This window comes from Thunnus maccoyii, chromosome 14, assembly GCF_910596095.1.
Source record: "Thunnus maccoyii chromosome 14, fThuMac1.1, whole genome shotgun sequence".
Taxonomy (NCBI): domain Eukaryota; kingdom Metazoa; phylum Chordata; class Actinopteri; order Scombriformes; family Scombridae; genus Thunnus; species Thunnus maccoyii.
Window position 1 is genome coordinate 2,552,876 of NC_056546.1, and position 14,416 is coordinate 2,567,291.

At 39.9% G+C, this 14,416-nt stretch overlaps 2 protein-coding genes across 3 annotated transcripts in view; one reads left to right on the top strand and one right to left on the bottom strand.

Annotated features, from left to right (window-relative positions):
• LOC121911227 (G-protein coupled receptor 4-like) overlaps positions 1–14,416 on the bottom strand; it is a 723,099-nt gene that overhangs the window by 641,749 nt on the left and 66,934 nt on the right. The window lies entirely within an intron of this gene.
• The window catches only part of LOC121911174 (echinoderm microtubule-associated protein-like 6), a 92,954-nt gene that overhangs the window by 39,205 nt on the left and 39,333 nt on the right, over positions 1–14,416 (top strand). For both annotated transcript variants that reach the window (XM_042432415.1, XM_042432416.1), the window contains exons 7-17: positions 2,948–3,021; positions 4,807–4,934; positions 6,484–6,621; positions 6,737–6,878; positions 7,670–7,784; positions 8,225–8,437; positions 8,528–8,695; positions 9,878–9,984; positions 13,227–13,345; positions 13,745–13,931; positions 14,100–14,205. In XM_042432415.1, the coding sequence (XP_042288349.1) occupies positions 2,948–3,021; positions 4,807–4,934; positions 6,484–6,621; positions 6,737–6,878; positions 7,670–7,784; positions 8,225–8,437; positions 8,528–8,695; positions 9,878–9,984; positions 13,227–13,345; positions 13,745–13,931; positions 14,100–14,205 (1,497 nt within the window). The remainder of the gene's footprint in view (positions 1–2,947; positions 3,022–4,806; positions 4,935–6,483; positions 6,622–6,736; positions 6,879–7,669; positions 7,785–8,224; positions 8,438–8,527; positions 8,696–9,877; positions 9,985–13,226; positions 13,346–13,744; positions 13,932–14,099; positions 14,206–14,416) is intronic.

Genomic DNA, 14,416 nt, shown 5'->3' on the forward strand with positions numbered 1-14,416 from the left:
TCAGAGGATGAATCTCAGTGACTTTGGTGATGTTCTGACTTTTCATCTAGTGCCACCATCCTGTTAAATATCTCAACATTTACTTGATAGATTGTCCTTTTCTATTCGTGATGACAGCTCTTCTACACTTTTACTGTTAAATATCTCAACATTTACTGAACGTATTGGCACAAAATTTGGTGCAATCACTCATGGCGCCCAGAGGATGAATCCTACAAAACTGACATTCTCATCAGCTCATTCACTCGTTCACTACTCCCTAAATACAGTATTGGCACAAATATATGATGACCCCCCCTTTTCCAACAGCTGTTTTGGGGAAAAAGACTTTTTGAAGATACAATCACAACTCATCCTGAGATAATAATAATTATGTTATTAAATCAGTTATGTGAGAAGAGATTCCTCATCCTTGTAAAAGTGAAATACTTCCATTAAATCAGACTCTCTCCTGTCAGACTCTTGGAAACAGTCAAATTTATTTTATTTGACAGTTTGTTTTTGTCTGTTTGAGCTCCTCGTCGTCTGTGACAGCAGTAATTCTTTGCCGTTTGACAGACGATTCGGACTCGGTTCTGTTTCTGCAGTAAAGATGTCTGAAGACGCTTTGGACTCGTTTTCAACTCATCATGAATTTATTTCCCCTGCGGCAAAAAAAAACAAAAAACACCATTACACAATCCTTCAGAAACTCCTGAAGGTTAAACTGAGTACAACAAACACCTTTAATGCTGACTGACTGTAACAGACTGGAATAAACCGCAGCAGCATTAATAAATGTCATTTCCTGAATAGAATACTGTCTTATATTTGGGCTGATAATGGGTGTGGTATATTTACTGTTGGTGGGGTGATTGAGTTGAAGCTAATATATTCAAAGAGGAACCAGATCTGGAAGTACTGGAAGTGTTTTCACATAATTTTGTTGTGTCTTTCCAGTTTTGTAATATCGTCTTCTTGGCTGTGGTCAGTGTGATTAGTAGGAAAGGTATGAGGTCTTCCAGTGATCCCACGGTGGGACATAAGGGAATATTCAGGTGGAGAGCCTCATGTAGGCTTTGGACAACCCCCCAGTTTTTGTCTTATATGCCGGCCAATACAGTGACAGACAGACATTTCGGACACTTGGTAATCATCATAATTTTGCATCATCATCCAGTTAGAAACCACAAACCGAGCCCAAAGTCTTGATGTAGTCGGACTCAGAGCTGAATTTTAATAGCCACATTAAGACAGATTTCCTCTTGGGTCGTTTATAAGTGATTTGTTGATGTCAAGTTTTTCTTTCTGGCGCTTTCTTGCTGCTATTAACACTGCTGGAAAAAAAAAAAAAAACTTCCTCAATTATTTCCAATTTGCGTCATAAACTCTTCTGGTATCAGGTTGCTTTGGCTGGTGAAGCTCCAGGGAGGAGGTTCTAACAAAGTTACAGGAAACATCACACGCTGAGTCATGCCATCAGCGGCAGCAGACGCTGTAATTGGCGAGCGCTGCGCGGCTGAACGGCTCCGCTAATTAAGTTTTAGAAGCTGGTGGTGGAAGAGTTTGACGGTGAGGTTGGGAGGCTACAGAGTAAAAATAAAACACAATCTCTGCTCTTGTTCTCTCACGTCGTTTATCAGCGAGTGTGTGTGTCTTGAGGAAAAAAAAAAAAGTTAAACACTCTGCTTGCAGTGAGCCAGGCTGTCATAGTTATACATGAATCTTACATCTTCTAACTGTAATAATAAACTAGTTTTTGAAATAATTGTGAATAGAAAAACTTGTTATGTTGAGGTCAGGAGATCACAAAGCAATATGGAAGTTTTCTTGTGACTGTAAGGTAATAATTTATCGATTATATGGAAACAAGCTTATGTGAAGATCACAAAAACGGTACCAGTCAAACCTGTACATACTGTTTCATTCAAACTGGCCCATTTTGACATTTAAAAACAACACAATAGATCATGTCAGTCACCCGAAAATGACATATAGTTGTGTTTGAGTGATGCCATCTAGTGGTCGTAGTAATTACTGCAGGCAGGATGTCAAATGTTACGCCGACGACACCAGAAACTACAAAACTGTATTGATTGTGCGGTTTGATAGAAAAAGAATGCATGTGGTTTTTATTAGAGAGAAATGTGAGCAGTGTTGATTGATAGTTTCCACTAGTGGTATGCCCGAATACAAATACCTTATTCGGCAGAGCACAAATAGTGTTTTTTTTTATTTTTTTTTTTTTATGAATATTTGTCTCATACAAATATTTCAAAAATTATTATTAGAAAAATAAACTATGTCAAATACCAGAGTGCAGGTCGGTTACATTGCTATCTCAGTGTCTCTCCTCTGCTCTGCTGTGACGTCTATCAGTAGGTCTCAGTGAGGGGAGTCACATCCACCTGCTACATGACGCATATTTCCTAATTTGGACATCACTCCCAGAGTGTTCCCCAGAGATAAAGCTGAGCTACTGACACACACTTCATGAACATGAATTTTCTAAAATTAAAAGCGTAATAAAAACAAAAACAGGATTTTTAAGCCTCTGTCCACTTTTATTTGAATACAAATACAAATAATTTTGATGCCTCAACAAAAACAGATACAAATACAAATACTGGGCTCTCTGCACATCCCTAGTTTCCACGATTATCATGAAAAGGAAATGTATCCTTCACATTCAGTAAAATTAACTTGAATGATCTCTGCTTAATCCTAATGAAGGATTAATCACCTAATCATTAATTACTGATGCAGTATTTATTAATGCTGAATACATCTATGGTTCAAAATGTGGAATAGAGACCAATCATGAGGAGATACTTCTGTCTGATACGACTCTGAGGGATCAGAATAAACACAGAGGGAGCATTGTGAAATGTTTACTTGCCTACATAAATCTTCTCTTCCTCCTCCTCTTCCTCCTCCTCCTCCTCTTCCTCCTCCTCCTCCTCTTCAGGTCTGTCTATTCGCAGCGTCTGCTGGCGAGCCGACCGGATCCTGGCGGGAACGCAGGACAGCGAGATCTTTGAGGTGAGGGAGAAGAGACATTTTTAAAGTTTTATTTTGGTCCGGTATAAACGCTTCCTGCTGAATGCTGACTCCTCATTGGCTCACACACAGTTTACCTCACAGTAACCAGTTAGTGACATTCATAACGCAACAAAAGCATCACTCATCACTTCCTTTTACCCTTAAAATACCTTATGAAGCACCACATAGTACATTTATATTACTACTAGATGTGTTCAGACCGAATACACCTCACATTATTCATATGAATTTGACTGCTGGAGACATTCACCTGGATCTCCAGTTTCTCTAAATGTTTTCCTCCAGTTTTTCTCCTTTTTACGGAAGCCCTGAAAGGCAAGTGAGAATTTTTTTTTTCTAGAAATCCAATTTTTAAGTCTGATCTTAATTCTTTTCTATCTTGTGTTCATGAGTTAAGAACAAGTGAAAAAAAAGGTTTTTCCAGGATAATCTTTCTAAGTTCCATAAAAAAAATAATTAAATAAAAAAATTAATCTGTGAAAAGGTGGGAAACAAGTTTTGCCAGGATCATTTTTCTAATTTTTTTTTATGGAACAAAGTAAGACTTAGAAATTGGATCCCCAGAAGAAAGATTTTTCTCGCTTGCCTTTCAGGGCTTCCATACATTTTTTTAAAAATTATTATTTATTTGCACAATAAAAACAAAGCAGCATAAAACAACACAACAAAAGAGAAGAAACTAATTGTGCAGGTGAGATTTAGAAGAAAAACCCCCCCCCAGAGGTTTATGGTAGTAATCTCACCATCTCTCAGGTACAAAAGTCATGTGATCCGCAAAAATAAACAAACAAGCAACCACAGAATCAAAAGCAAACATAAAAGTAGGCAGCACAAACCAAAAAAAGAAACATTTCTCTCTACATTTTAATGTAAGCACACATTTTAGAGGTTGACACGTTTTCACATCAATTTGTGATGACCAGGACGTCTTTACACTTGAGGTGATTTCAGTTAAATGTTAATAAACACGTCGTGTCTCATGCTTCAAGTCACTGCAGACAACTTTCTGTAACCTTAACTAAGTGCTGCCAGTGTCTAAACATAACCATAAAACTGTTTAATATTGTTGTAGTTGCTATTAGCTGATATTGACTCCAAGATTGGACGTTTGGGAAGTAAAAAACTAAGTTGTCATTGAGCATTTTACTGATATGTTCAGTATCAGCATTATTGCAACTTCCCAGATACATTAATTAACAACATTTTCTCATTATGTTGACAGAAAACATAATTCATTCAACATCATGTATCCCCCTGAAATGTATTTGCTAGTGGGATTTATTGGTATATAAATGTAATGTCTAGGAGAGTTGTGTGTGAAACCTCTTAAACCTTTAAAATTTGGACAATGTAGAATCAAACTGCTTCCAGTAAATTACAGAACCAGACAATCCAACAAACCTGTAAAATAAGGAACATATTTACCCTAAATCTGATTATGTCCACACAGACATTATGTCAGCACGGATTTAAGGTTTTGCAGGACAAAAGAAATCCGACAAACTGTTGTTTATTCAGCATTTCAGTGTGAAACGGGTCCAAACTACACATTGAAATATAATCATGTAAAAACAGTTTTAAACTAAATTTAGCTGGTTTCTGGATCTGCAAATCACCAAACCAGTGTCTCCTGGGAGATGCAGTTATGTTATGATTCTGTCAGTGTTCTAGTTATCCATCATGCAACTTTAGAGGTTAATTATCACGTTTAATCTCAGTTATAAATTGTTTTTCCAAGACTTCCGTGTGTTTGTGTCTGTCCAGGTGATGGTGAGGGACCGAGACAAGCCGCTGCTGATCATGCAGGGACACAGCGAGGGCGAGCTCTGGGCGCTGGACGTTCACCCCAAAAAACCTCTGGCTGTCACCGGTAGCGACGACCGCTCTGTCAGGTCAGATTTACATATACATACTGGGAGCTGCCCAGTATAAACCACAGGCTTGCTACAGGTGCACGCTACCTGCTCAACCGGAGGGATTATATTTAGTTTTCTTACTCGAGAGCATCATCTATGGTGGTTACTGACAGGGAAGAGCTGATTTCTAGTGCATCTGCTCACTGTTTTCTCTCAGTGTTACAGGAGATTCCTCTGGGGCCAATTATATACAGTATGAAAACAAACACACACACACAGAAGTGATAATGAAAGCAACACAGATGCAGATGTGGCTGCGGCTGTTTGCTGACTTTACTTTTTCTTTTCTAATTATTTTTTAATTGACACTTCTGTGAGCTGTTAAGCTTTACAAATTTTGACGGCAGAAATGCAGTTAACGATAATAAGAACGGTGGCAGATTTACTGTCGTAATATGCGGTTATTTTTGAAACAATTAGTCTTTTATAACACACAGGAGGCAAAAGCAGCTTCTCACAGTGCTATTTAAAGATTAGTACAGCAACACATTAACTACCACTGTCTTACATGTTCTTGGAAGGAAAATGTTTTATTTCTTAAGGGAACATATTCAGCTTTTTGTGGTTTCTGTTATTTATATCCTGTTCTGATGTTGGATGTTAAACATGATCATAGTACCAAAACTCTGTGCCTGCAAGTCAAAACTCAGGGCTTCACTAACAACGCTTTTTTTCTGCCTTGCTGACGTCGGCTTGTCACACGTGTCCACAAATGGCCGTCTGTTCTGTAGCCTTTGGTTGCTGCTGGGAGGATTCCACGTCGAACATGTACAGATGGATTTTAGAAGTTGACATTTTGAATTAAGAAACAAGAAAAAGGGTTTACGTAGCCGCCAGAAGTCGGCCGAGACGGGGTTAACCGATCAGAAGAGAATGGGCTCATTGGGTAGGGGGCCTTAAAGATATATAAGATAAATAAGGAGTTTTTAACTGTAAATCATGCAAATATATTCCAGTAGATATACAGAATATAAATATAGAGCTAGAAATGTGCAGAATAGGTGCCCTTTAAATCAAGAGTGTACTAAGCAGCAGTAAAAAAAAAACAGCCATTCATTACACTTTACATAAATAAATAGCAGTAAATTCATATTATAAGTGCATGAAAGCAGCAATTAAAATCAGAACTCTACATTAATTTTAGTTATTTAAGACACACCAACAATTATTCCACATTTCAGTCACTTTTTGCTCTCTATTAATTCTTGCCAACATCTTTTCATAAGAAGCGGTCCTGATCATTTCGTCCATCCGTTCTTTCGATTATGCAGTTTTTAGAGTATCTTCTGTCCTGCCCTCGAGGACACAGAGCTGAGGACTCGACAGCAGCGTGGAATCCAGCCAGTTTCCTAAGTAATGTAGAGTTTTGTGCCAGAACGGGAAGACGAACTTTCCCAGACCATATGTACAAAAGATGCTTCCAAGTCTTACATGATCTTTAAAATTCAGGTTACAGTAATGGAGAAATACCTCTAAGTGTGTATCTGACTAAATATAGCTGCATCTGTGTGTGTGTGTGTGTCAGGTTGTGGAGTCTGGTGGATCACGCCCTCATCGCTCGCTGTAACATGGAGGAGGCGGTACGGAGCGTGGCGTTCAGCGTGGACGGATCCCAGCTGGCTCTTGGCATGAAGGACGGATCCTTCACAGTGCTGAGAGTCAGGTGACACGCAAACACAATTCAATAAACAAATCAGACAAATAAAAAGAAAAACTAAAACATGACCGTAAGTGCAACAACATGGTATTAACAGGATATTTGTCTCCCTCCGTCTCAGAGACATGACGGAGGTCGTTCACATCAAAGACAGGAAGGAGGTGATCCATGAGATGAAGTTTTCTCCGGATGGAGCGTATCTCGCCGTCGGCTCCAATGACGGACTCGTGGACATCTACGCTGTCGCCCAGAGATACAAGAAGGTAGGGGTGGAGCCATGTCAGCCAGTTAGGAAACACACAGATGTCTAAAACTAACTTAAAGAGGACATATTCTGCTTTTTGTGGTTTTCTGATGTTAAACAAGGTCAAAGTTTCAGAACTTGCTGCCTGCAAGTCAAAAGTCAGGGCTTCAACCTGCTCTGAATACCTCATTTTTTTTCTACCTTGCAGACGAGCTGACATCAACTTGTTGCACATGCCCATAAACAGCCATCCGTTTCGTAGTCTTTGTTGCTAAGGTGGTTGCTAAGGTTTTTCATCTGTTGTTCACTCTCATATTTCGGCTTGAACATGTACGGATGGATTTGAGAAGTTGACATTTGGAGTAAAGAAGGAGAAAAAGAAGTGAAATCCTGCTACTATAGTTTGTTTACGTAGCCTCCGGAGCCGGAGGAAGCTTCCTGAAAGCTGACCAATCAGAACAGAGTGGACTCATCAGGAGGCGGGCCTTAAAGAGACAGGAGCTAAAACGACCTGTTTCAGACAGAGGCTGAACTGAGGGGCTGCATAAAGGACCAGTAGAAGATAAATAAGGAGTTTTTAACTGGAAATCATGCAAAGATATTCCAGTAGAGCCCCAGAATATAAATATAGAGCTGGAAATGTGCAGAATATCTCCTCTTTAAAGAAGTTAGAAAACAGCTATCGTGTCTCTTTTGCTAAAATGCATGATGTATCATTTTATTCTCAGATGAAGAACAACAAAAAACTTCCTATGTATAGACATGATTTGAGTTCAGTTTTGTCTTTTTGTTCTGTTTGTCTGTCTGCAGGTAGGAGAATGCAGTAAATCCACCAGTTTTATCACACACCTGGACTGGTCTCTGGACAGCAAGATCCTGCAGAGCAACGACGGAGCTGGAGAACGCCTCTTCTACCGGATGCCCAGTGAGTCTCCACATTCACGCTTTCAGCCTCACGTTTCTCAAATGTATTTAAACATTCAGGAAAATGAAGGAAGGAGGAAAGAAAGAAATCAGACAGAATCATACCACAAAAAAAACACACACACAAGACTGCAGGAGGCTGTGTGTGTGGTGCTGATGTAGCAGACTGTTCATTGTCTCCACACAAGATTTCACACAACACACAACACGTCCACCAACAGAAACCCACTCAGCTTCGACTCAGAACAGATTCAGTGTGGAGGATTAGAATCTGCACCATCCACACATTTCCTCTGCTTGTTTCTGTCTGTCGCAGGAGATTGTCGATGATAAAAATCTGCAAATAGGCTGGAAATAGGAACATTATCTACAGAAATGACAAAGTGAATTTAGTATTTCGTCGAAAGTTAACTTCATAATTCTCCTTTCCCGCCGCTGCAGTGGGGAAGCCGGTCGTCAGTAAGGAGGAGGTGAAAGGTCAGCGCTGGGCGTCCTGGAGTGGCGTCCTGGGCTCAGAGGTCAGCGGTATCTGGCCTAAATACTCAGATCTAATAGAGGTCAACGCCGTGGATGCCAATCACTCTGCCGCCGTGCTCGTTACCGGGGACGACCTCGGCCTCGTTAAGCTCTACCGGTTCCCCTGTCTCAGGAAAGGTCTCCATCTTTCTTTTCTTTTATATCTTTTACACTTTAACCTCATTGTTTTGTTGTTAAACGTGAGTCGTCTCTTTTTTTCCCCCCAAGGAGCCAAATTCAAGAAGTACATCGGCCATTCTGCCCACGTGACTAACGTCCGCTGGTCACATGACCTGCAGTGGGTGCTGACCACGGGTGGAGCCGACCACGCCCTCTTCCAGTGGAGGTTCCTTCCTGAGTCTGTGATGAACGGAGGAGTGGACGTCAACATACAAGGTAGGGAAACGATGGAGAGTTCAGCAGATGTAAACAACGCTTCTCTAGTTGGTTTCAGGTCTCTTTGAGAGGCTCCAGTGGTCTTTGCTGTGAATTGGTGTCCCTGACGTGGTTCCAGGTTTTCTTAATCTGGCTGTAGAGACCCCCTTTTCATTCCTCCTGTTCAGACAGACCATTAGAAGATCTCCTCATAATGCACTTACAATGTAAGGCTGCCACACGGGCTGCGGTGGTGGAGACTTGTGTTTAACATACTGGTGAGACAATGAAATACAATCCAGGAAGTGTAGTTGGACCTACAGATGATGCATTCAAAGGATTATCAGAAGCTAAAACACAGTGCAGTGGTTTGTAATACTCAGACAGGATTTTACAACTCCGTTCATTGTGATGATTGCAAGGTAAACAGTGGAAACACGGCGTTCACTTTGCAAAGTAATCTATCAGGAATGTGCATGTTTGCATGTATGTGATTGGCCAATACAGCGCCTTGTTGAAAGATGTTGCGTTGCAGCAAAAGTTGAGTCCGGTTCAACTTTTTTGCTGGATGACCGCTGTTGTTTTTTTTGCTGAGCCTTCTGTGTTGGCATCCTGCTGCATAAACGCATTGACCCGTTTCATCTGAATTTCATTCACAGAGCTGATGTCGGTCTGAAGGTCTAAGTGATGGAGGACAAAATCCACAGTCTGAAGCTAATATGAAGCTTCAGCGTCCAAATGAGTCAAATCAAGTAGATATCTTTCAACATTACAGTCTTTTTAGTGCCAAAGTCCCTCTTTTTGTTACTATACTTCCACCTGCAGCTCAACAGGGAAACACTGTCCGAGGAAACACAAAGAGGGTATTTGATGCTAAAAAGACTGTAAATGTGTCAGATATCCACTTGATATGACTAACTCAGACTGCTGAAGACTCATATAAGCTTCAGTCCTCTCGAATGCATGTGTCGTAAATATGTTTTTTCTTTTGTTTAGTTAAACATGTCAGAATTAATTTGAGGAGGAAATGATCTCATATTGCTGCTGTCCTTTAAAGCCAAGATGATCGTGAATGAGTTGTCCATTATAATCATTCATTCCTTTGCAGAGCATCGTGCGTGCCCGACAACAGGAAGTAGAGATGGCCAAATTTGAGGTAATTTGATTAAACTGAGCTTTTGTCTGTCTGTCTCTCCTCTTTAGACAGTCACGGAGACTCTAACAGTGAGGAGTCAGACAGCGATGTGTCGGACGTCCCGGAGCTCGACTCCGACATCGAGCAGGAAACACAGATCAATTATGACAGACAGGTATGACCTACACATAGAGGTCCGTCCCTCTCTGCCTAATCAAGTCTAATCTTTAGGGCGCTTGACTGCCGCAGGTCTCAGATCTGTATGTCAATATATCCACGAGTGAATCCGAATGGACCTGAGCATACGTGCTATCAGCTCTGATCATGTGATCACAAGCACTGCGGGAGAAAATGGTGCGTTTAGAGGCGAGAGGAGAATTTAAACTGTAACATGAACAGAAAAATGGAGGTTTCCTTTGCCAACATGAGGAACAAGTTAACGTTCCCCTGTACCCATTCAGCGTATGAATGTGTGTGAATGGGTGAATGTGATTCGTAGTGTAAAAAGCGCTTTGAGTGGTTGGAAGACTAGAAAGGCGCTATACAAGTACAGTCCATTTACCATTTACCAACGTTAATGTGTTAGAAAAGGGTTTACACCTTTAGTGTTAATGGGTCAAATTTGACCCGTGTTTGAATTCATTAACAAGCACTGAAAAAAAACTAATTATCATCCAGAAACATGTTTTATCTGCTAAGTGACTTGTTATTCAACCATAACCACAATATATGTATACTTACTTTGATATTTTATGTACCTTAGACCACATTTAACTTACAATGTACAAATCGTTTTTAGTTTAAAATAGGCACAATTTATCTATTTTATTGCTTATGATGAACAGAACAGAAAAATACATTATAAGACCATGAGAAGCTAATGATAAACAAAATAATTCCCAAAATAACTTGTTTATATTTTTTTATATGTTAAAATGAGCAATTACTGTTATATCTGTTGTGTTATGGCTCAAAATTGACTGCATATACTACATATCAAGCACATAACAAGTGTCATCTCCAGCATGGTGTGTGTATATGTATATGTGTGTGTGTGTGTGTGTCTGTGTGTGTGTGTGTGTGTCTGTGTGTGTGCATGCTGAGCCAGATGTGTGGTGAAATGTGAGAAATAAAGCACGAGAAAGCCTGCTTGGGATCATATTTGCTGCGTTCCACTCTACAATTGAATTCAACTCAATATGCTTTCTTGGCATGAAACATAATAACAATATTATTACATAATATTATTATACTATTTTTTATTGGATTTTATTACTATTATTTTTGTTTTGTTGTATTTTTTGTTATTCATGATGGTTTGGCATCATTTAATATGTATTTCTCTGCATAAACAACTGGGTCAAATGTGACCTGTTTTTTTTTTGATAGGCATTTAAAAAAAAGAAAAAAGATCAAAATGTGTTTCATCATATTCCGTAGGCCATGGTGGAGGATGTAATGAAGCCTTGTTTTGATCAGAAAAAATGAAAAGTATGTTTCACGCATCTAAACTTGATAACGGGTCAAATTTGACCCTAACACAATAGAAGTGTTAAAGGAGAAGAAGAAGGAGGTAAAACCAGCTGTTTTATGCAAATAGTTGACAAGGAAGAGAAAAAAGTTCTGACAAGTGAACTGAAGCTGAACTTATTTTAGGAAAGTCAGTAGATTTATGCTGTTAAATGAATTTTGAGTCGCAGATTTTAAACAGGTGAAAATAGGACTTTCAGTTATTTATATAAATTTATACATTTATAGTCCTCGGGTCTATTCGAGTCGGGTCTGGCTGTGTTTGAATCAGATCAGGTTTTACGGATCGAGTGCAAATGAAGACCTCAACCTACAAATTAGCTACAACTATGTAGATTAGTTGCCATGGCGATCCACAGTCGCAACCTTTAGCTGGTCCAGAGTTGTTTCAGCAGAGCAGCTTTGGACATGTGTGCTGATTGTGTTGTAACTATATCAGCTCCTCATCCATATTCCCCATCAGCCAGAGAGCAGCGGGGGGGCTTTGTGCGGTTGCCATGGCGATAGTAAAAGACGCCTTATCTGCACCGCCAGCCGCTGCCGGGCGCACGTCCCTGTGAATACTGTTTGCAGGGCGCAACAATGTGCTGTTTGGAGATAGAGCTCGAAGTGTGTGCGTGACAAAGACAGATAGAGAGAGAGCATGTTTGTTTATCAGCGGCTTCAAAGTTTAATTGGAAAGAGCAGGAAAACATGAATTTGTGTATTATTTTATTTATTGTATTCTCATATCCTTGGCCTGCCCTTCTTCTCGTCCTTTATTCCTTCCATCAGACTTTTTTCATTCTCACTATGTATTTTTCAGTTAATTAGTGACACTAGTGATAAATTTTTAGCTCACATTCACTTTGAAGCACCTCAAATGAAATGGAAATGTGTTTTTATATATATTTAGATTATTAGGAAATTAAAATGAAAAGTTAAATAGTAAAAAAGGGAAGATGTGTTTGAGTTCAAAGCCTTCAGGCATCAATGTTAAGCTCTCTCCTCCCCAAGGTGAAATAGAAAATGTGTGTTTTTGATATATTTTTATCACACAGTGAGGAGAAATCAGCGAGTCTGGATTCCAGTCACAGTTAAATGGTCTGTACCTCACAGCGCTGATCCGCCGTGACGCTTCAGAAATATTCCCGTTTTGTAAATGGAAAGCAGAGTGAAAGTAGAGTGCTGCCAGTCCCCCCCCCCAAAAAAAAACCTCCTGGGAGCAAAGTCTCTCCCTGTGAAAAACTCTCAGACAGCTGAAACACGCCGACTCACTCTCGGCACAATCATTTCCATGAAAAATGAGCAGGCTGAGGGTGTAAAACCCAGCAGACTGTCTCAGTTTTATGTTCTAATTAACACAAAGATTCATGGACAGATTTACTGAGAAAATGGGGTTTTTTTTTTAGTGCAAATGTGCACTGAGGTTTTCATTGAGTTTGCGGCTGCGATAATCGTTAGTTACAGCTCTAATAAGACAAATCAATGATGCACAAAACAATTACAAGGCAATGCAAGCAGCAGGTGGAAGGTGAGATGGTCAGAATGTTAATTCAGAGGAAAATGCAGCCAAACACACTTGAATGTCAAAAGAGAGAAACGTCGCTGCAGCCTGAAGGGATTTTACAGTTTATTGATGGTCAAGTTCAAAGTCAAGTTTAATTAAAACAAAACTCCACCTGTTCTTTTGTGTTACAGTAATCAGATATTGTGTTCATTCATAAAATCCTTATTGCTTCCTTATTGTTTCTAATAATCTGTACAACCAAGTATGTTGTCTGTCTGATATTTGGGCAGATAGGAGTGTTTACATTCTCGCTCCCAACCCTTCATCAGTATGTCCTACACTTTCATATTGACCGTTAATGATTTAATTATGAGACATGAATGTGTGTGTATTTACAGGTGTATAAGGAGGACCTGCCTCAGTTACGACAACAAAGCAGAGAGAAGAAACAACAAGTCGGATCTTTAAAGAGACAACGAGGTCCAGACCAGGGTCTCCGGCTGCAGTTTGTGCACGGGTAACTCATCAGTTTATCTATATAAGCTGTTTGACACATGCACCTCTTTATGTGAGTGTGATGTCAGCTTTACATGTTGGTCTCATGCCTGAATAAACATTTGAGTCACTTTTATGTAAGAATCTGTAAAAGATGAGAATTTAAAGCTCTGATTGGATGTTTCTTGCCAAAATTCACCCAGGGAGTCATAGTTATCTCTTACCTTGAAGCTTTTATGTCCTCATTACTTTTAACCTTTTATCAAAGAACCAGATATTTTCTAACACAGTTGTTCGTCTTTTGTACTTATGATTCAACCAGGAGAGTTTTATGTTTATAGATTACAACTTTTGCTGCAACACACAAACTCCATTCAGCTGCTTCAACTTTTACTGTGTGTGTGTGTGTGTGTGCGCGCAGGTACCGTGGTTACGACTGCAGGAACAACCTGTTCTACACTCAGGGCGGGGAGGTGTTGTACCACGTGGCGGCGGTGGGTGTGGTCTACAACCGGCAGCTGCACAGTCAGCGCTTCTATCTCGGCCATGATGACGACATCCTGAGTCTCAGCATCCACCCGCTGAAGGACTACGCTGCTACAGGACAGGTACGCACACACACACCCAGCTGAATGAAATGTTCCTAAGATGACAGATGTAGTTTAAAATTCAAGCTGGGATCAAATGTTACACCAAGATTTTTAGTCGCAGGTTTAATTAATTGGCATAAATATGTTGAATTATGTTGATAATAATGATGTAATGTGTGTGTTCAGGTGGGGAGGGACCCGGCCATCCATGTGTGGGACATCCAGACGCTGAAGTGTCTCTCTTTGCTGAAAGGATTTCACCAGAGAGGAGTGTGTGCTCTGGACTTCTCAGGTACTTTATTTATACCTGTCAGGATATTTACATGCAGCAGCTCGCCATACACACACACAGTAGATAGGAAAGAAAGAAAAATACTGTTGATCACAAAGATCAAAATACTTTTAAAGTTATAAGAAAACCATATGTGGAATATGTAATAAATAACTATAAAAGTCTGCCATTTTGGTCTAGTGCACACATTGGCCATGTTGCATTATTTGAT